Source organism: Mauremys reevesii, linkage group 11 (assembly GCF_016161935.1).
Source record: "Mauremys reevesii isolate NIE-2019 linkage group 11, ASM1616193v1, whole genome shotgun sequence".
Lineage (NCBI taxonomy): Eukaryota > Metazoa > Chordata > Testudines > Geoemydidae > Mauremys > Mauremys reevesii.
The window spans coordinates 33,823,985-33,846,408 of NC_052633.1; the positions used below are offsets into that span (position 1 = coordinate 33,823,985).

At 40.5% G+C, this 22,424-nt stretch overlaps 1 protein-coding gene across 9 annotated transcripts in view; it reads left to right on the plus strand.

Annotated features, from left to right (window-relative positions):
• The window catches only part of ZNF385B (zinc finger protein 385B), a 302,602-nt gene that overhangs the window by 187,381 nt on the left and 92,797 nt on the right, over nt 1-22,424 (plus strand). The window contains exons 1-2 of one of the 9 annotated variants that reach the window (XM_039494466.1): nt 5,761-5,886; nt 6,589-6,656. The exons of 6 other annotated variants lie outside the window; for them this stretch is intronic. Coding sequence is in view for 1 of the 3 variants with exons in the window: in XM_039494460.1 (XP_039350394.1) it covers nt 18,576-18,630 (55 nt within the window). In the remaining 2 variants the exon portion in view is untranslated. Of the gene's footprint in view, nt 1-5,747; nt 5,887-6,588; nt 6,657-18,550; nt 18,631-22,424 lie in introns of those variants that run through there. 2 more of the 9 variants (XM_039494465.1, XM_039494460.1) reach the window with 2 other exon arrangements.

A 22,424-nucleotide genomic window follows, 5' to 3' on the forward strand; every position in this document is an offset into this window, starting at 1 on the left:
GGGACAGATTCTGCCATATCAAAAAAACCATTCCCCAGTAGAAACGGTGCAAAATTGTGTGCCACCACTGCAACAGTTATTTCAGCCTGCAAATCCCTGGTTTCCATGTGTACCTTGGCTAAAGGTGCAAGGACTTTGTAACCTCCCACTAATTCTAATTCTGCCATTTTTCCTAGTAACAAATCCTTCTCCTGGATCAGCTCCCTCCTGACCACAGAGATCTCTGCACCAGTATCCCTTAAACCTTGGAGCACTCTGCCATTCAGCTTAACAGCATGCATGTGCTCACTGCTTTGTTGTGTAGAAGCAACCTTTACAAATTCTGTGTGGTAAGAAGCAGTAGCCTGAGATACCCTGCAGCTTCATGTGTTACCTGGTGCCTTTTCCCACTCAGCCAAGGACGTTTATTCCTCAGGTGCTCAGTGGATTTACTGATAGCACCTTTTGGGCTCCTCTGCTTGTACAGCAGACTTGGGATGAGTAATTGGGGAATGGAGAGGTGAACTCCCAGCCTCCTCCTGATTCTGCTTTCCACCAACCCTGTACCCCTCTGCCAGTGGTTTGTTTAATTGCAGTTTGTGATTTCTCGAGAGTCTGCAAACTCAGCTAGTTCACCCACTGCACCCACCTTTTTGCCCCACAAATACTGTTTTACATCATCACTGTTCCTGAGTAACTAAATCACACATTTCTTCCAAGCTTGTTATACTTTTTCCTCACCCACTTGTCTGATAAATCACTAATTTCATTTACATAAGCCACATTACTCAATCCAGATCCCCTCTTAAGACTACTGGATTTTACCCTGTAGGTTTCAGGTGTAATCTGGAACTGTTTCAAAACCAGTTCCTTAAATTTACCATAGTTTGAAGCATCAGCAATAGGCATCTTATAGAATATGTCCAGAGCTCTCCCAGTCAATTTTGTAACCAAAGTGGTCATCTTTTGATCTTCAGGAATCGTGTGGAGAGTGCACAGTCTCTCAAAGGTGATGAAATATTCGGCAATATCACTGGATTCATCATACTGTGGGCATAATTGCTCCCATTGATGGATGTTTGGGAAAGTGGAGCCAGCTGCTGAAGGTTCTGTCTTTTCCACTCCATTACGGCCAGTTCATGCTTCTGGGTCTCAATTTGGGCCATATATTTCTCTGTCTTTTAACTCCAGGACTAGCTGCCTCTCTCTTTCCTTCTCCTCCTGAGCATGTTGCTTCTCCCTTTCCTTCTCCTCCTGGGCAGCTTTCTGTGCCTCAATTTCTTTGGCTTTTAAGTCCATGGCTCTTTTGTGAGCAGCTTCCTCCCTGGTTGCCTCTGCTTCTTAGAGCCTCATTTGAAACTCGCAGTCCTTTGCCTTCTCCTGTGCTTCCAGTCTGGCCAGCTCTAGTTTTGTAGCTGCCTTACTGGTAGTCATTTTCCTGCTTTCTTGTGGTTATTTCCCTCACCTGAAATAAACAGAAAATAACAAACTAGTAACCACTTTGTCTGTTCTCCAGCCACCACACTCAGAACTCACTTAAAATCATTACCAGTGTCTCAAAGCAATCAGCTGTGCACAGATCCTGTTTGACTATGCCACTGTGATGGGTTCGGTCACAGAGTCCCCCTGGGGACTGTTACCCTGATGTGCTGAACTACCTCTGAGCCTGTTTTCCCTGTCAGCTTAGGACTCCATAACCCTGCATTGTTGAGCCAGACATGCTAGTCTGCTGCAACACAGACCCAGGTCTGGTCCATGCCCCCAAAGCTGCAGACTTTTTAACCAAAAACTGCTTAGCAAGTCACCTATCTTCAGCACCCAGACACCCAGCTCCCAATGGGATCCAAACCCCAAATAAATCTGTTTTACTCTGTATAAAGCTTATACAGGGTAAACTCATAAATTGTCCACCTTCTATAACACTGATAGCGAGATATGCAAAGCTGTTTGCTCCCCCAGGTATTAATCGCTTACTCTGGGTTTACTAATAAACAAAAGTGATTTTATTAAGTATAAAAAGTAGGATTTAAGTGGTTTCAAGTATTAACAGACAGAACAAAGTAAGTTACCAAGCAAAATAAAACAAAACACGCATGTCTCAGCCTACTACATTTAAGAAACTGAATAGGTAAATCTTATCCTCAGAGATGTTCCAATAAGCTTCTTTCACAGACTAGACTCCTTCTTAGTTTGGGCCCAATCCTATCTCCTGGTACAGTTCTTGTTAGTTCCAGCTCAGGTGGTAACTAGGGGATTTCTCACAACTGGCAGTCCTCTTTGTTCTGTTCCACCCCCATTTATATCTTTCACACAAGGCGCAAATCCTTTGTCTCTCTCTGGATTCCCACCCTTCCTTCTAAATGGAAAAGCACTAGGTTTAAGATGGATTCCAGTATCATATGACATGTTCACATGTCCTGTGAGACTTCATTACTCACTGCCTGGCACCCACGAATACAGGAAGGCTTACAAGTAAACAGAGCCATATACAACCAATTGTCCTAGTTTAATGGGAGTCATCAAGATTCCAAGCCACCATCAATGATCCACACTTTGCATAGTTGCAATAGGACTTCAGAGTAATACTTCATATTTCTAGCTTCAGATACAAGAATGATATATTCATACAAATAGGATGAACACACTCAGTAGTTTATAAGCTTTGTAATGATACCTTACAAGAGACCTTTTGCATAAAGCATATTCCAGTTACATTATATTTACACTCATAAGCATAAATATATGGAGTGCAACATCATACATATCATCCTACAACAACATAAACTTTTATTTGTAATACACTGGACCCCAAAGGTGTTAAATCCAATTCAATAAGGCTATATTTATTCAATAAAGTTTGTCATAATTCCATAAGATTTGTCCAGGATATGGCAGGCTGTTGTCAATCAGTCAGAAGTATGTATTGGCATACATTAAAATTATTCTTGAGGACTGTCATGACTGGGGCATGGGCAGTCATGACTAGTGGTTGGAGCAGTGGAAGTCAGGCCTAGTAGTCTTGCAGTGGCGATCAGAGGCCAGAAACTGGGAGTCAGAGCTGGAGGCGGGAGTCAAGCCGGGGTCAAAGCTGGAGCCAGGGTCAGAAGTCAAGCTAGGGGTCAGAGTTGGCGTTGGAGACCAGGGGCAGGGATCAAACAAGGCAGGTCAGGAAAGCAGTGCTCAGGAGTCAGACAAGAAGCCTGGGTTCAATGTTGCAGCCAGCCAGATATTCACCCAGTTGCACAGACAACTTCGAGTGCTGCCTTCTGGCTTAAATAGTGCAGCCAGACCAATTGGTGGGGCTGGGCACTTCTCCAATCAGCACACCTATGGCTTCTCTGGTGGGGCACTAGAACTCAGCACATTAGTTACTAGCAAGTCGCTGGAAGGCGACTGGGATGTGAAGGTTGCCTGGAAGCCTGTGGTTCAAGATCTGTGGATCCTCACAAGGACTGTCTGTCAAAATGCATGTAGGTGTTAGGAGCAACAAAGAGCTCAATGGATATACATATACTTCTGCAGCCGCAGTCCTGTCACCCCACAGTGCTATTCATAGGGCAACAAGTGAGGGAGGATGTGGGGAGAAAAGTGAAGAGGTTGAACTCTACCAACCTATGAATTTTGTATACGTATAGGCTATTCTATAACAACACTCATGTGTCTGCCTATATATTCACAACATGCTGGCATCTGTGTTCAGTAAACTGCTAACATCGCTTCTGATATGGAAGCATAAATTGTCATTGGAGTCTTGCTTATCAAAAAAAAAGTGCATCCATGATGTAGTTTTTAATTTAATAAAAGAATACTCTGGTATTTTAATAATAATACATCGTATTTACATGGAATCTTTCATCCAAAAATCTCAAAAAGCACTTTTCAATTTAACCTCCAACACCTGTGTGTGTTTTGGTGCAGAGGATGGTGGGAAATAATATTTCAACTCATAAGATTACAGCATAAAGAGACCTAGAGTGTTTGGCTGATTTACCCTGATGTTGTAGCCCAGTGGGAGGGATATCACTATTGAGGCTGTCCTGATGTAATGCTCATAAACTTGAAGGTCAGAAGGGACTGTCATGATGATCTAGTCTGACCTCCTGCCTATTACAGGCCACAGAATCTTCTCCCATCCACTCCTGTAATAGACCTCTGGTATATGAGAAATAAGTTTTAAAGTACCTGCCAAAGGAATCAGAGTTCAGGTTGGACTTTTAAGATTTGGAATTTCCTGTTTGAGTTATTAATCTGAATGTTGCAATAGTAGTAGTTATTTAAATGGAATTTTATGAGTTCCTTGGAATTTTCATTAGAAAGCTTTGTCTCCATTATACATTGAGTAAGTAAGTAATCCATAAAGTGGATGAAGATAAATCAGACAAGGGTTCCTTATTTAGGAATAAGAGTATCCACATGTTGGGTTATTCTGGAATAGTTATTGCAGGTTAAATTCACACCTACCTTAATTCAAACTAACTTGCAAGTGCAGAGAGGCCCTAAGTGCCTGATCTTGAGAGGTGTTGAGTATTTGCAATGCATCTTGAATTCAGGGAGTTGCAGGTGCAGTTGCAGGCTCAGCATTTCTCAGGATCAGATGCTTAGCTCTTAATAGATCATTCACTCCCATTCTGTTTGTCACCTTAATCCTCCATCTTTCAGTAGACTGTTATCTATATGCTAGCATAGTAAAAATAAATAATTACTCTCTCTTGGTTGTCCGTTTATGCCAGCCATTAATCTCTGGCCTTTTTAGTGGAGCTTCCATGTGGTATATTTATAGATAATCTCTATTTGGCTCTTTACACATTTAAGAGCTACAATTAATGCACTTTAAACATGTACTCCAGTATTAATTGTCCTGGCAGTAAAGGAGTAGAATTAGCCATGCTTTGCTATAGGATCTATCAAAACAAATGAATTCTCTCTTCTATCTCCATGGGATAAGGTATGCTATATTCAGAGCTGGAATGAAAGTGATTTATCACTAAGGATAGTGTGCAATTTGAGAATATGAACAAGAGAAGTTATTTTGGGACATGGCTCTGAACAAATACAATGAACTAAATTCATCTCTCTCTCTCTCTCTCTCTGTAACTCCATACATGTTAGTCCAAGCTGAACACTTTCTCGTGAAAACTGGTGTGAACAAGACCTATGCATAGAGGAAGGCATGATATTGTCATCTAATAAATTGGAGCCTTTTGTTAGACTTGAACAAAATATGCTGCATCCTGAGACTAAAGGATTATAAATAACTTGGGCCGTGATCCTGCAATGAATTGTGTGTAGACAGAGTCCTGGAGCTGATTGCAGGATTTGTACCTCAATCAGGAACTCTGTGACTGCAACTGATTACTCGTTTTGAACTGTTTTACAGCTGTAAAAGTGCTTTGTTTGTACACTTGAAGCAGTTTCTTATGTTAGATGAACACAGTACTGTAATTTGTTAATTACAGAGAATTTCCCCTCCCACTTCACCTAAAATGCCCATGATTAGGGGCTAATGCCATTTGTTTTTTCAAAATCTTTAAAAACAAGCCATAAAAATGCACAGCTGAAGTTTTAATCTATATAAGAACAGAATTGACTTTTCAACAGCTTAAAAACGGTCTGTAGAACACTATTAAAATATATATTGTCAGTCTTTTAGGTTATATTTGGTCTGATGATGTCATTAGGTAGGCTATCCTCCCTCTGGAATCAAGTTGCAAACACGGTCCTGAACAGTAATTAGAGCTAAGCAGCAATTACAGCGCATATGATTTGTTCAGACTTATCACTTGCCTGCTGTCTCCTCACACCGAACATCACAAAAGCACCCCGGTGAAATGAAGGAATTATTTATCTCTAAATCTAATTCCACATATAATGCTGAAGTGGTCACAGGCTATGATCTTGCACACTAAGGTAAGCATTACTCTGTGTTTAGCACATAGAGGGATTTTCCCCCCACTATGAATATAAATAAAACACATCGGAAATTAATTTACGATAAAGTAAAGAAGTATTTAGTTAAAATAGCTGTCTTTTGTTGTTTTTGGAAAGTTGGGGGCTTTGTTTATTGGTTAATCCAATCTTTTCCGGAAAAATGTTCCTGCAAATACAGTAAATATACAAGGGAAAATGTAATCCCTGATATAACTCCATTGACGTCAATGGAATCACAAAAGGGTTATGTGAACCAGAATTTATGAAGTATCAAAGCAAGTTTTGCCTTTTTTTCCCCTTCTGTGTTAAAGAAAGTTGCTAACTTAGTTGTTGTGTAGCCTAACAGTCCTGTGTATGGTTTGCTGTCATTCTTGTTCCAGTGATTTTATCACATTACAACCAGCACTTGTTAAAAGTCGGAACAATTATTAGAAGCTTTCTGTGTCTCCGCACACTCCTGCTGATCCCTCTCAAAGCATTGGGATAGGAGAAGGAGCTGTGATAGCTCACAGTTGATGTGGGGGGATTTGGCTAGTCGTACAGTGTGGTGAGAGAATGTTCCCGAACACTGAGAGAAGGAAGAGTAATAACATAGGGAGGAGAGGGGATGCAGAAGATGGGGGAAAGGAGTAACAGTGAGAGGAGGAAGATTAGAGCAATAATAATTTTTTGTTTCTATAGTGACTTATCTGAGGACCTCAGAGCACTTTACAGACTTAATAAGTTAAGTCTCTGAACACTACTGTGAGGTGAGTATTTTGAATCCCATTTAACAGATTGGAAAACTGAGATTAAGGGCCTCGTCGATGGCCACACAGTATGTGTCAGAGCCAGGAACATAATCTAGTTATCCTGACTCCCAAGTCTTGCACTTTACCCACAAAGTTATTTGGGCTGCATTATCATCAGTACGCAGCTGATACTCGACTCAACGTCTTTACATTTCAGATTTGAATCATTCTCCTACCACCTGAATGAGGTAGGGATCTGGAAAAAAGTAACTGACTGATGAGAAGTAGTTCATCTCAGATAAGATGTAGCAATGGCTTTGACATTGCTTGTAAATACTGACCTCACAATAGTCCTCCATGTATTTTTTTTTTTTTACCTCCAGGCTAAAATACTCTACTGTACTCAGATCTATACTTGATGTGTCCCTGGAAACGCCAGTAAGTGCAGAATGTGGGTGCTGCTCTCCTGAGTGGGGCAAGGTGCTGCGAAAACATAACACTTGGGTTAAACTCAGCTTGGAGGCACTTCCTGTCCACAGCCAGTTTAAGGCTCCCAGCTGCAAAATATTTTCCCTTTGAAAGTTTGTCAGAACCTGAATCTTAAAATTTTTTTCAACACAGTAAAGGATACTTTTATTTGGTTTGCATTGACACCCCTTTATCCAGCCTCCAAAAGACTGCTTATGCCTTGAGTAAAACACCTCTTTTGTAAGAAAGAACCTATCTGTAGAGCTTGTCAGAATTTTTTTTCAGAAAAAAATTTGACTTTCCATTGAAAAAAATTAAAGTTTTCAGTTTTCAGATTTTTGGCTTTTCTGACAAAAATTGAAGATTTTTTTTATCAGAAATATATTCTGTGTAAATAGTCATTTAGTTGAAAATCCAATTCTCTGTGCCAAACTGCCACAAAGATTATTTTTCTAAAAGGTACTCAAATACTAGGGTGATGGGTGCCATATAAGAACCTAGATAGAGGGAAAAGTGAAGTGTTTTGTGAAGTCCGCAGCCGGGTGGCCACACTACTCTGAGATGATTAAATAAACAAAAGGCAAGGGGAAAATATCAAATTCATAGGTCTGTGGCTGAATCCCAAAGGGTTTGGAAGTTCTGTCTAATTTGGATAAGCCTCAAAGTTCTTTTGGATAAAACTGACTGTCTTCAGAGAAGTGGCTAGTGTGATGTATGAGTTGTTGCTTGGTCGTGAATATGCATCTGGAGCCACAATGTATTTCAGCACACTCTTGGTAGAGATAAGGTTGAGTTTAACTCCAAGTCCCCCTCTATAGTCATTAATACCAGCCGCTAGCCTCAGTTAAAAGCAGCATTGCTGTGTCTTCACTGCGATTTGAACTTGGGTTAGGTAACTGGAGTTAAGAACACTCCTTTTTCTATTTGCAGTGAAGGTGTACCCTCAGAGGGGCTGGCTGGCCAACTGGGGAAAAAACAGTCTCAGGCAAAAGAAGGACTTCCCACCTAGGCCCTCTAAGACAGTGGTTCTCAACTAGGGGTACACACATCCCTGGGGGTACGCAAAGGTCTTGCAGGGGGTACATCAACTCATCTAGATATTTGCCTAGTTTTACAACAGGCTACATAAAAAGCACTAGCAAAGTCAGTACAAACTAAAATTTTGTACAGACAATACTTGTTTACACTGCTCTATATACTGAAATTTAAGTACAATTTTTGCATTCCAACTGATTGTTTTATAATTATAGGGTAAAAATGAGGAAGTAAGCCATTTTTTCAGTAATAGTGTGCTGTGACACTTGTATTTTTATGCCTGATTTTTGTAAGCAAGAAGATTTTAAGTGAGATGAAACTTGGGAGTACTCAAGACAAATCAGGCTCCTGAAAGGGGAACAGTAGTCTGAAAAGGTTGAGAGCCACTATTCTAAGAAAAAGCCATTGAACAATAGGGTAAAGGGTGATCAGGCATTCAAAAAGAGATTGGGGCTCTGAAAAAAGGTTGTTCCATGAGAGAGGGAAACAGACTTTCTGTGAAGGCAAACTGAGACCAGGATGGGTCCCAAGAACTCTAGAGTTTGCTAAAAGAATGTAAGTTGGATTTGTTCTGCACTTATAACTCAAGCAGGAAGCCCATATAACTTAGTTTGTAGTGAAGTGTATGATTGGATGAGTCTAAGCATGCAAGTAGCCTGTTTCTTGTTTTAAAATCATTTTCTTGTATGTTTTTTTCCATTTACTAAATAAACCTACTACTTTGAAGAAGGCTGTTCATCTCTGTATAGCCCTGGTCACACACTGCCAAAGGGAAGAGATGTAGGTATCCATTCAGACCTGCATAACAATAAATGGTTGGCAAAGATGGGGTGTTGAGCGCAGAGTCCGGTCTAAGTGTGTGAGAATTGTAAAATTCCAGCCCAGACACATAGGTGCTGGAACTAGGGGGGCTGGGGGTGCGGCAGCACCTCCTGGCTTGAAGTAGTTTCTATAATATACAGGGCTTACAGTTGGGTTTAATGGCTTTCAGCACCCGCTCTATACAAATTGTTCCAGCACACCTACCCAGACAAGTAAAGGCAGAAGCCTGACACCTAATGGGGTACACTCAGAGAGACCAGAAAGGGGACAGAGGTTCAGGCAGCCCTGTAATTATGATACATTGGTGGGATTGTGACGGTGATAAGCAATATATAGTAGAAGGAAAAAATAAGAACATTTATTTTCCTGTCTTCTTTTGGGGAATAGGAAAAGACAGAAATAAAGAGCATCTACAGCTCGGGAAAAGTCAGCTAGTAGAATTGTGCAAAGAAAGGAACCTGAACTGTAGAGAGCTGAAAAAGACACAGCTGGTTAGCCTGCTATGATCTGATGACCAGAAAAGAAATGGCATCCCAGAACCAGATGAGGATTGGGGAGGATGACCTAGTTTGTTCAGGGCACCCGTAGATGTTAAGGAAGACAGGCTTGAACAAACCGGGACATTATGAGGAGGACAGTGGGGTCTCAGACATTGCATGTAGCAACTGGACCCTGTTGAGATGGAGTTTCCTGAACCAGAGGAGTCTAGAGTGGGAGAACTTGCAGCATGGGAGAGAAAAGCAGGAGGGCCAGAGTTGCTGGTCCCAAGCTCATGCTAGTGCAGCCTCAGGGAAGGTTTAATTTAAACCCCGCTACCTATGGTCCCAAAAGGCTGTTTCAGCAGTGGGCAATTGCAACAGCATAGGGACACCCTGGCTACACTTCCTTTCTTTGGCTCATCCCCTTTTCTGGGATTGAGGTGGTGTTGCACCACCTGTGAATTCCTCTACTGTGAGTGAATCCTCCATTGACTGGTTTGACTGCCTTTCTGGCTTTATGCCCTGTAACAATTCAAAGCAGCCATACTGAGATCAAAGATCTAGCCAGTTCTGTATGTGATAATCTTTGTTTAGGAATAAGCTGAAGTGTCACAAATATATAGGGTGAAATCCTGACCTATTGTGGTCCATGGCGAAACTCCAATTATCTTCAGTAGGGTCAAGATTTTGCTCATAGTACCTAAGAGTACTGCATGTATTAATAGCCAACCGTGTTTATTTAGAATGGTGCAATCCAGTGCAGCAGAGTAGAATATGCTAGGTTATGACATGCCACGCAGCTTTCTAATTGAACAAATGGCTTTTTTGGTTTTAGAAGTCTGCAAAATTAGCTTTGTAGAGAAACAAATGACAAATATTTCCATGCTACCTACAGATAAAAGCAAATCACAGTTGTACTGCAGCCAGCACATTGCTTCTAAATGTATGAAGGATGCGTCTTAATTTATTTAATTGCTTAAGCTTGACAAACAGCCAATGCTAATAAATATGCACTGATATTAGTATGTTGTTTTTCGATTTCGTTTGACTTGGAAATATAAATATTGAAGAAGAAACAAGTGGAACAGTACAGCACAGTGGCTGCCAAAATGAAATTGTATATGGCATGAGTATTTCCTCTTCTGAAATTTGTATTGTTCAGGAGCACATGCAGGACAAAAGTTGGAGAGAGAGAAATACTGTACAGGTCACAAAATCTGCAGGTTAAAATTTGAACAGATTATCATAAAGATATAGGCACTATGAAGGTTAATTCAAACAGCTCTGACCTAACAATTTTAACATGATTATTTCAGGTGAAGAGGTAAAAATACCTTTCTCAATTCTACTTGTTTGGACGCTTTTTGGTATTTACAATACAAAGTCCAGGATGATTTGTTGTTGATTTTAAGCTGTTTAACATCCAGAAGAGTTACAGGTGTAAATTAAGCTTTTCTTGATTAATTGATTCATTTTCCTGTGAAATATTGAAAGTATTGTTTTTCTTTAACAACAAAAAGCTTTAAGATTCACATCTTTTTTTTTCTGTTTCTAATTTTTGATACATGTACTAATTCTAGAGATTGGAGAACAAATTCCTAGAGTGCCTTTTTCATATATTATTAATTATAAATATTATAACTGATTGAAAACATCAACTTTTTGTGATAAGCTCCACACATGTGAACGGCATGCATAGTATTCACAATCTGTTTTAAACATGAGGGAATTGAGGGAGAAAATTCTACTGAGGAAAAAACATCTTAATTCATGGAAATGAAAATGGTGCACAATCCTCAGTATTCCAGAGTACACAAGTTAGGCAAGATAATATATTTTACTATACTAGAAATTGGTCCAGTAAAAGATATTACCTGACTTGCCTTTTCTCGATCATATCCTGGGATTAACATGACTGCCACAACACTACAAACAGCTCACTGTTCTAGCGAGGAAGGCCCCAGTCTCTCTCAGCCTTGTGCATACACTTAATTTCAAGGATGGTGACTATTCCCATTGATGTCAGTGGGACTACTCACATGTTTAAAGTGAAGCATGTATATAATGCTTGTTGGGTCAGGGCCTGAGAATGGAGCCTCTTTCACAGCATGCAGTGCATTTATAGTTAGGCTAGTGAGGTCATTAAAGAGTCTAGTTATAGTATTAACCGTTATATTTAAACAAGTTAAGATGTCGGGCTTCATCCTGCCCCTGCTGAAGTCAGTAGCTCAGAACGGTTTTATCGGTGGCATGTTTTACGTTGATAACTCGTGCTGTTGACATTGTGAGGCTGATATTGGGAAAGGGATTATGGGTAAATCATTATACTCTGTATTTTGTAGCTACAACATTCCAGGACGAAAACCTCATAAAAATTTCCATAGATGTGAAGTGAATGAAAATGTATTGTCCTGTCATGTAAATTATTTACCTAGTTATTTACTTACAATCCTTTTTATCTAAGCTAGTTATTCTGGGAGCTCTTCAGATATTTTTGCTGTATATCTCTCAACTGCATAATCAATATGTAAATAAAGCCTATATATCTACTGTAAACTTTTTTATTGTACATTTACATTTTTTTCAATCTGTTTATAACTCCTAATACTGTGTGGGGGGGAAATAGGTAAGCAGGGCTGTGAAATCCTGGCATGTTAAGTCAAAACTCCAATTAACTGCAAAAGGGTCAGGGATTTCATTCCAGGTTGGTATACTGTATGGCATGTTTAGGAGAAATCCTAAATACATTTGACATGTAGAAACACTTTTATTTCAAAGTATCTGCTTTTCTACAACTCAGAGTGTGAGAGAGCATGCATGTAGAATCCTGTTAATACATATAATCATAAGATATTTCGTTGTGGATGATTGATAATGGAAGTATTAGTGTTACAGTCCACATTTTCATTTCGAAGGACAGAATGATTTTCATAGTCTGGCTTGTTTATTATGTGAAGTTGAGTTAGTTATCTATAATAGTGCTATAACTTATCTATATAGTTCCTACAGTTTTATACAATATGGTCATGCCATATTGAATGCAGTTTGTTGCAGCAGTTATGTCAAAAAGGCAAAACCTTTCAGAACCTAATGAGATCCAAAATGTTTGGTGTGTCCGTTTCTCTAGTTTTGTTCCTATGCAAGGTCAGACACGGACTAAAATAAAGTCTTTCTGTGGATTGCCTTGCCTCCTGATTTTTGGGCAAGTGGACTTTCTACTAATCATATCTTACCCAATAGCCATTAGTAACCGGTCTGGATGACTCGTCATTCCTACTGCCTTTTGAAATACCACCTTTGACAATTCTACAGGTTTTAAATAGGTAGCCATGTATGTTGATGCAAGTGCTTCATATTCTTTAGATGACTTCATAGGTCAGTGAAAGAATTGACTGTTCCATTTTATGTTTGAATAAGGTTTGAGAGGAATGAAGTCAATACAACTTCTATATTTCAGATTATGTATGCATCACAAAGGTTTTAGTGGTAATCATATTGACTCTTGAAGGAACTCATTCATTAATTAGTACAGTGCTTTGGGGATATAAACTGCTTAGTATTTTTCCCGTTGTCAGTGGAAAGCAATGGAAGTGTCTCATACACGCTGCTGTTTTGATTCACAAGTTATTTTTAAAAATAAGTTACGTTGCCTGGGCAGTGCTGCTCTCTCAGGATCATGTTAATTTGCCATTTGGGAAATTCAGATAAAGAATTGGTCTTGAAAGTCACTCTCTCTCTCTCCTTTAGTTCTGACAATCCATGGGAGCCTAGTGGTAGCAAATGGCAAGCACTAGCTTTTATTCTGCTGACTGTGTTTTAGGGGGGAAAATGGAAGAAAATCTGATAGATTTATTCACATAGCATTTTGTTTTCAGGGTGGTAGTGGGAGAGAATCTCAAAGTTCACCTTCCTGAAAATGCTTAATGCACTACTTCTAAAATATGGCTTTGCTTCAATATTATGATACCTGCACCTCACCATTTTCAGAACTAAATACAAAATTCATTTATTTGACTTAGCCTTCTCTTAGTAATCTCTCTCTCTCTCTCTGATATACTCAGAGACATACAACACTTTCACTCACACAACTAAGCAAAAAAATAAACAGAAAATCCTCAAAGCCTATAAACTAATCAGGGGAGCGAGAGAGATTATTTCTGTTTTTAAATGCATGTAATTCAGATATTGTGGGGATGAGTCATATAAATACTTAGATTTAGTGACCTGCAAGGGTCCACTATATTTGTATGTCATTTCTGGAAATATCAGCTCCTAATGAAAGTAGATAGTAATGGGTCATATTGCAGCAGGGATCCAGATAACAGAGCATCATTTTAATAGTGATTCTGCTCTGAAGGGAGAACCCTAATTGATTATTTTTAATACATATTTCATTAGATCATTAAAAACATGATTTACTTGAACACATCACTCTTTCCATATAGTTGTCTATAAATAAATGTACTAAGGACTCAAAGGGAGGGATAGCTCAGTGGTTTGAGCATTGGCCTGCTAAACCCAGGGTTGTGAGTTCAATACTTGAGGGGGCCATTTAGCAAACTGGGGTAAAAATCTGTCTGGGGATTGGTCCTGCTTGGAGCAGGGGATTGGACTAGATGACCTTCTGAGGTCCCTTCCGACCCTAATATTCTATGATTCTATGACTTATTCGAGGGATGTCAGAGTCCTTAGAGGAGTAGATGTTGGCTCAGATCATTGTTTTTTAGTGGCCACCTTACAAGTTAAACTCAAAAAGATCACAAAGATGGACCAAAAAGAGTGTTACAGCAATAGAGAAGTTCAAGGACAAAGAAACAGGTCAGATTCCAGATTGCAATTCACAACCATACCAGTGTTTAGCAGGACTGAGCTGTTGAAAGGCAGGAAGACATATGGTCAAACTGGAGGAAGATGGTAGTCAAGACATCCAAGAAAGAAGTGGGCTGCCAAAGATGGCAGAAGAAAGATTCATGAATTGCGTCTGGAACATGGGCAGTTACTGACTAGCAGAAAGTTACGAATGTAAAAAAGGAACAGTGCAAGACACATGCCCAACTCTTAAAGGTGGATGCAAAATACAAAGAAAAGGATAAAGAAGAGTTTCAGGGAAGATAGAAATGCATGGTACCAGGAGAAAACTGCAGACACAGAAGAAGCAGCACAGCGGGGAGACTTGAAGAAGCTTCATAAAACAGTGAAAGACCTCTCAGGAAGAACCAGACTCTCACTGGAGATAAGAACATAAGAATGGCCCTACTGGGTTAGACCCCAGGTCCATCTAGCCCAGTATCCTGTCTTTGGACAGTGGCCAGTGCCAGGTGCCCCAGAGGCAGAGGTGAAAGTAAGCCAGTATGGTACGAAAGAAAGAGCCTGGACCGACTTCCCCAGGCAGCAGTCCTCAGGCAGCGATTTAAAGGGCCCGGGGCTCTGGCTGCTGCTACCACCCCAGGCCCTTTAAATCTCCACTGGCTCCGGCAGCAGGGCTCTGGCGGCAATTTAAAGGGCCTGGGGCAGTATCAGCAGCCAGAGCCCCGAGCCCCGCTGCTGGAACCCTGGGGTAGCAGCGGCGGCGGAGTAGCGGCGACGGGGCTCCAGCGGTGATTTAAAGGGCCGGGGACTCCTGGCCGCCACTACCGCGGCAGGCCCATGACCCTTTAAATGGCCAGCGGCTTCGGCAGCGGGGCTCCAGTGGCAATTTAAAGGGCCTAGGGCGGTAGCGGTGGCCGGAGCCCTTTAAATCACCACCCGAGCCTCACTGCCAGAGCCCTGGGGTGGCGGCAGCAGCCAGGAGCCCCCAGGGCTCTGTCGGCAATTTAAAGCACCTGGGGCTGCGCTGCGGTAGCGGCAGCTGGAGCCCCAGGCCCTTTAAATGGCCCCCAAATCCTGGGGCTCCCAGCAGCCTCCACCACTACCACAGCCAGAGCCCCGGGCCCTTTAAATTGAGATTTAAGGGCCTGTGGCTCTAAAGACCCCGCCTCTTCCAGCTGAGGTCACGACCCTTCTGGTTGAAGGCCCCCCCCACCCGCTCAGGACTCCAGTGTACCGGCAAGTCCTTTAAGTTAGTTTCACCCCCACCCTGAGGGAATGAGCAGAACAGGTAATCATCAAATGATCCATCCCCTATCGCTCATTCCCAACTTCTGGCAAACAGAGGCTAGGGACACCATTCCTGCCCATCCTGGCTAATAGCCATTGATGGACCTATCCTCCATGAATTTATCTAGTTCTTTTTTGAACCCCGTTATGGTCTTGGCCTTCACAACATCCTCTGGCAAGGAGTTCCACAGGTTGACTGTGAGTTCTGTGAAGAAATACTTCCTTTTATTTGTTTTAAACCTGCTGCCTATTAATTTGATTTGGTGACCCCTAATTCTTGTGTTATGAGAAGTAGTAAACACTTCCTTATCTACTTTCTCTACACCAGTCATGATTTTATAGACCTCTATCATATCTCCCCTTAGCCGTCTCTTTTCCAAGCTGAAAAGTCCCAGTCTTATTTATCTCTCCTCATGTGGAACCTGTTCCATACCCCTAATCATTTTTGTTGCCCTTTTCTGAACCTTTTCCAATTCCAATATATCTTTTTTGAGATGGGGCGACCACATCTGCACTCAGTATTCAAGATGTGGGAGTACCATGGATTTATATAGAGGCAACGTATTTTCTGTCCTATTATCTATCCCCTTCTTAATTATTCCCAGCATTCTGTTTGCTTTTTTGACTCCCGCTGCACATTGAGTGGAAGTTTTCAGAGAACTATCAACAATGACTCGAAGATCTCTCTCTTGAGTGATAACAGACCCCATCATTTTATATGTATAGTTTGGGTTATGCTTTCCAATGTGTATTACTTTGCATTTATCAACATTAAATTTTATCTGCCATTTTGTTGCCCAGTCACTCAGTTTTGAAAGATCCTTTTGCTCTTCACAGTCTGCCTGGGTCTTAACTATATTTAGTAATTTTGTATCATCTGCAAATTTTGCCATCTCACTGTTTACCCCTTTTTCCAGATCATCTATGAATATGTTGAATAGGACTGGTCCCAGAACAGACCCCTGGGGGACACCGCTATTTACCTCTCTCCATTCTGAAAACTGACCATTTATACTTACCCTTTATTTCCTATCTTTTAACCAGTTACCAATCCATGAGAGCACCTTCCCTCTTATCCCATGGCAGGTAACTTTGCATAAGAGCCTTTGGTGAGGGACCTTGTCAAAGGCTTTCTGAAAATCTAAGTACATTATATCTATTGGATCTCCTTGGTCCACATGCTTGTTGGCCCCCTCAAAGAATTCTAGTAGATTGGTGAGGTATGATTTCCCTTTACTAAAATCATGTTGATTCTTCCTCAACAAATTATGTTCATCTATATGTTTGACAGTATTGTTCTTTATTATAGTTTCAGCCAGTTTGCCTGGTACTGAAGTCAGGCTCACAGGCCTGTAATTGCCAGAATCACCTCTGGAGCCCTTTTTAAAAATTGGCGTCACATTAGCTATCCTCCAGTCATCTGGTACAGAAGCTGATTTAAATGAAAAACAGGTTGAGTTCCATCTAGGTAGAGCGTGTTTTGAACAGATATTCACTCTTCGGCAGATCACTGAAAAAGCTACTGCTTAGCAAAGCCTCATTTTCATCAATTCTATTGACTTTAAGAAAGCATTCCATAGTCTCTACAGAGACACCCTATGGAATTTTGCTAGAAGCTATGAGATATCAGACAAGCTGCTCAACATAATACTTCTATATAATAGAAGTAGATGTACAGTAAGGTTGGATACAGGCCTGGGTGAGTGGTTTGATATTATGACTGGAGTTAGACAAGAATGTTTATCACCAATTCTCCTTGCATTAGCAATAGATTGGGTGATAAAGTGGTCAACAAGATGCATAGTAAATGGTGTAAAATGGGTTAGCAGGGATGAATTAAAAGACCATGACTTTGCTGACAATATTGCTTTACTAAGCATGGAACAGAATGATTGCTCTTACATCAGAGGTACAACAAGAAACAGCAGAAATTGGACTGAAAGTAAATGCAGAGAAAACAAAGATTAGGAAGGTAGGAAATGGAACAACAGATGCAAAGGTGCAGGTGGATAGAAAAGAAATGGAACAGGGTGGAAAAGTTCTGCTATATGGGGAGTGTGATGACATTTGAAGATGGCTGCAATAAAGCGATTCATACAAGATTAGGAAAAGCAAACAGCACTTTTGGAAGTGTGAACACCATCTGATCAAAGAGAGGTCTCCCCACTAAACTGAAGACTATACCCTGTGATTGTATTGAGCATGCTACTGTACAGAGCAGAGATTTGGCTGATGGTGGTGACTGACAGGATGAGACCAGAAGCTGCTCATCACAGATGGCTGAAGAAGATACTGTGCTTTTCATGGAAAGACAAAATAACAAATGTGAGAATAGGGGCACTGACAGAACTGGACATGCTAAAAAAATTTATCAAACAAAGAGGGCTCAGATGGTTGGGACATGTACATTGTATGGAAGATGGGAGACTTGCTGAGCAAGCAATAAATTGCATACCTAAGGAAGAGAAAAGAAAGTGAGGAAGGCCAAAGAAGAGCTGGCAGAAGAGAGTGAGAGGATACTGAATAAGCTGGCATCATCTAGGAAGAAGTACTACAACTAGTGAATAACTGTGATCATTGGAGGAACTAGACTGCCTGATGTGTCAGCAACACAAGAGGAACTCAAGTTTAAGGTAAGGACTCATACAAGACTTTCTTTTTTGAGTGCAGTGATCCTTTTCAGGATAGAGGCAGTGGAGCTGAAGCAAACTTTATTCAGGTTGAAAGCCTCAGTTTTGCCTCTGGCTCAGAATTGTTTATATTTAAAAAACACTTTACTTCAGCGTGTTGTTCAAAAATATTTTTGACAATGTTCAAAAGTTCTAGTACAAATGAGTAAATGGTACTGAAAGCTTTACAGCCCTGAAAAGGGTCACAGATTAGTGCACATAGAATTTTCATAGAGTGTGAGATTTAAACCATTTTAAACATCTCATGTCTGCTCCTCAGGGTTCCAAACCTTTAAAAGAAAAATCAGGTACATTGGATGACAATCTAAGGTGAGGATGACTGAGTGCACTGTGATTGCAGCCTATGAATGAATTCAGCCAGTGTCTGCAGAACCAAGGGGATGACTGTTGTCCATCTTGAAGGTGTGTTCCAAGTTCCAGCAGTTGATTTGATGATCTGGCCTGATGTTTTGAAAATGCAGCACTAAAGAGAGAAAAGAAAACACAAAACCCCACCCATTCCTTCAGAGGTTCTTATTCTGCTACCATCCCACTCATTTGCACCTTCTTCTTGCCTTGGGTGGTTGTTGTTACTATGCAAAGCAACCCTAAGGGCTTGTCTACACTAGCACTTTACAGCACTGCAGGGGTGTGAAAAAACACCCCGCTGAGCGCTGCAAGTTTCAGTGCTGTAAAGTGGCAGTGTAGACAGTGCATGGCTTGCACCGCTGGGAGCTATTCCCCTTGTGAAGGTGGGTTTTTTATAGTGCTGGGAGAGCTCTCTCCCAGCACTGGTGCCACAACTGCACAGCCATGTTGAAGCACTGCCGCAGCAGTGCTTTAATGTTGCTAATGAAGACATGCCTTTAGTGATTCAGCATGGTTGGAACTAGTGGAAGGATTTGAAGATAGGGAGAGGAGGATGGGCTGCTACTAAACTGAGCAGATGGTAAATTTAGATTTAAAAAAAGAGCCCTTTCTAAATAGGGATTAGCAGTGTGCATGACAATATGTAAACTATCAGCTCTCTGCAAATACTCTTTAGAATAACTGGTCTTTCCTGTCCTGCATGGTAGCTTTGTGAAGCATACCCATCTGGTACTGGATGAGATGTACTTGCGATTTGAGTGTAGATTTTTAGAGGTGAAAGACTGTCACCCAAGTCAGTGTTATCTAACCTCCTCCCCATTCTCACATAGCAAATTTTGTTGGGACAGGTAACCTTGCATTGGAACCATGAGAGAAGTCTTGTGTTATACAGGAGATTGACTGAAGTATTGCTTCCCACCATTACTAACAGTACAACAGCAGTACTTTCACCATCTAATCTATTAACTATACATAGTTATTTGCTGTCAAACAAATCAAACTACAGTAGTTAACCCTGACAGCTTTTGATAATCAGTGGAAAAAAAATCTGTCTCTGATTTTCAGGTAGTTTAAAGCCATACCTGGATGATAGCAGATGCTATCTAAGAGAGACAGTATTTGTTACATTGTTCTGAGACATCTTTGTACAGGAAGTGAAAGGTGAATTTATTCTAATAAAATGGGAAGCACTCTGGATCTTCAGCTAGGATTTAAGAAACTGATTTCGTCCTTTAGCTTGTCAGAGTGGTTCTGCTGAGGACTAATATTTTTTTTGGCAAAGTCTCTGCCTGTTTCTTGAACCTGATGATGTAACTGTAGATAATTCATGCAGCTGGAGTCAGAGCAGATGCAGCAGCAGATGAACTAGAAAAAATAAGTCACGTGATAGAACACCAGGAAACAAGCTTGTAGGAAATCTTTTGAGGTTTTTAAATTATTATTTTAATCCAAACACCAGATATTTCTTTGTAGAATATATCCTAATAGTACATGTGGAAAGAATTTTCTTATTTCTTGAAGGCATTACAATAAAAAAAAATGTTAAAACAGTATTTAAACTAAAAACTAGCAGGTTGAGGTGTATGAATGAATTTGCAAGAAAGATCACTTATATTTATGCCCAAGATTTACTAATATTTTAAAACAATCTGACACAGTAAAATGTCTGCATCATTAAAATGCTAATGAAATGGTAAACATCTGCTAAATTTATAATGATAATAAACATTGTCAGCTACATCTTTGTTGTGCCAGTATTCCTGCTTGGTTCATATTTGCATACAAATTTGATTGGGTGATAGTGGGATTGTGTTTGACCTTTAGGGGGAATTTTGGTGCAACTTGGTGTTCCATCCTGCTTGATCGGATGACTCTCAAGTGTAGAGGTTCTAGCTTTGTCACTTTTGGTCATCTCTTCCTGCTTACATTGCCAGGGATTTTTACAGGGAGGTTGAGGGGAATGAGGAGAGTCAATGGGCCTCTGTGACTTGACTGGCAGGGGTAGTAGAGGAGAGGAATTTTTAAAGTCAACTGGGGTGGGAGGAGAGTGAAAATAGTTGAACACAGGTTTATGTGTGAACTGCCTTCGCTAATCAAACTGTGGGGTGCATGTTTTATGTAAGTTCTGTAGAATCTCTGAATCTATCCTGGTATCCTGAAGATATTCCAGATTTAATTACTCTGACATCCCACATCATGGACTGCACAAATTGCAGTGAGACTTCTGGTATATGTTGTGTTAAATTTGATATATCAGTAGTCAGCCAGGATGTACCAAGAAGAGTGCACAGAGATATGGAAAAAATAGTGAAAACTTATTTCTATGACAGGTTTCAGAGTAGCAGCCGTGTTAGTCTGTATCTGCAAAAAGAACAGGAGTACTTGTGGCACCTTAGAGACTAACATTAGTCTCTAAGGTGCCACAAGTACTCATGTTCTTATTTCTATGATGAATACTCACCACAGCCTGGTTAAAAGGGATGGGAGGTCAGTCATTACAAAAACTCAGCGTTAATTTTAATTTTAAACTGAAATTATAGCTCAGTTGTAATTGAAGGAATATTTATAAGTTTGGCTAAATCAAAATATGTAAATATTGGTTTACTGAAGAATTAAACTGACAATGGCTGGAACATTACCTAATTAGAAGCACAGTGTGTAATTAAATACATTGTAGCAGTGTGAATACAATACTGCATTCTGTGTATCTAATATATTAGAATCAGCTAGTAAAAATACAATACAGTCATCTTTTTGCAGCTGAGGACAATTCCTTTGGTAAATCTCTTGATGCATTATTATCCTGTTGATCTATTTTTTCATTGCAGGTCTGAGGAAGAGGCTGTATGTGCATTAGACTGCCATTAGTTTTTTAGCATTTATGAATTCACACGAATAAGCTCTGACCTACAGTTAATTAAGCACAATTCTTGATGAGTTTCACAAGTCTATGCAAAATATAAAATCTAATTTACTTAAAGATTTCAAATAATATTTTAAATTTTGCAAATGATGGGGTTGGGAAAGGAGAAAATGTAGGAACATTTTATCAGGATTAATCTTCCTCTCAAGAAGGAATGTAACCAGCCTGGTGGGGCACTGCTGCAATCTTCTGTCCATCTCTTCTGTGACCCCAGGATTTACCAATGTGCGAAGAGGGGAGGATTGTGGTCTGTAATGAATCTAATAAACTATAACATTACATTCTTATGCAGTGGCTGAAACTAATGTATTTACCCTCTCCTATTCAGTAATATCTACAAAGGACCTGTCTTGAATGGCAGACTAGCTAATCAATCCAGGTAGCCACAGCATCACAACACTCAGTCTGATTCTCAAATATAGTAGATAGATTTTAAATAGTGTGTATGAACCTATGCTGGTGAGATCAAAAGAAGAGGGAACAAATGTATTGCCTTTTCCGAGTGAAGTTTCACTCAGTGTCCCACTCAGAGATTCTAAATGCACTGGGCCAGATCTACTTAGCCAGCTCCTACAGACTGCCTGGCATCTCTCAATGGGGAAAGGAGGAAGAAGGTAACTGGAGGGCTAGTGGTAGGAACAGTATTAATGGAGAGGCAAAGAATCTGTTAGATGGGGGAAAAGTAAGCTAGCAGGTGGAGAAGGCAGATGATCAACTGGCTGTGCTGATTGCAGGGCAATGGACGAATTGACTGGGGTTGGCTGTGTGGTAAAAGGATCAGTTGAGTTGTTGTGGGGAAGAGGATGGATTCCTGATGTGAGAGGATCAGTTGCTTGGTTAAAGATGTATGTGGAGCTGAGGATGTGATCAGTAGGATTGCATGGAAGGGTGTGATACTTTTGATTGACCTGATGAGCTGAGAAGC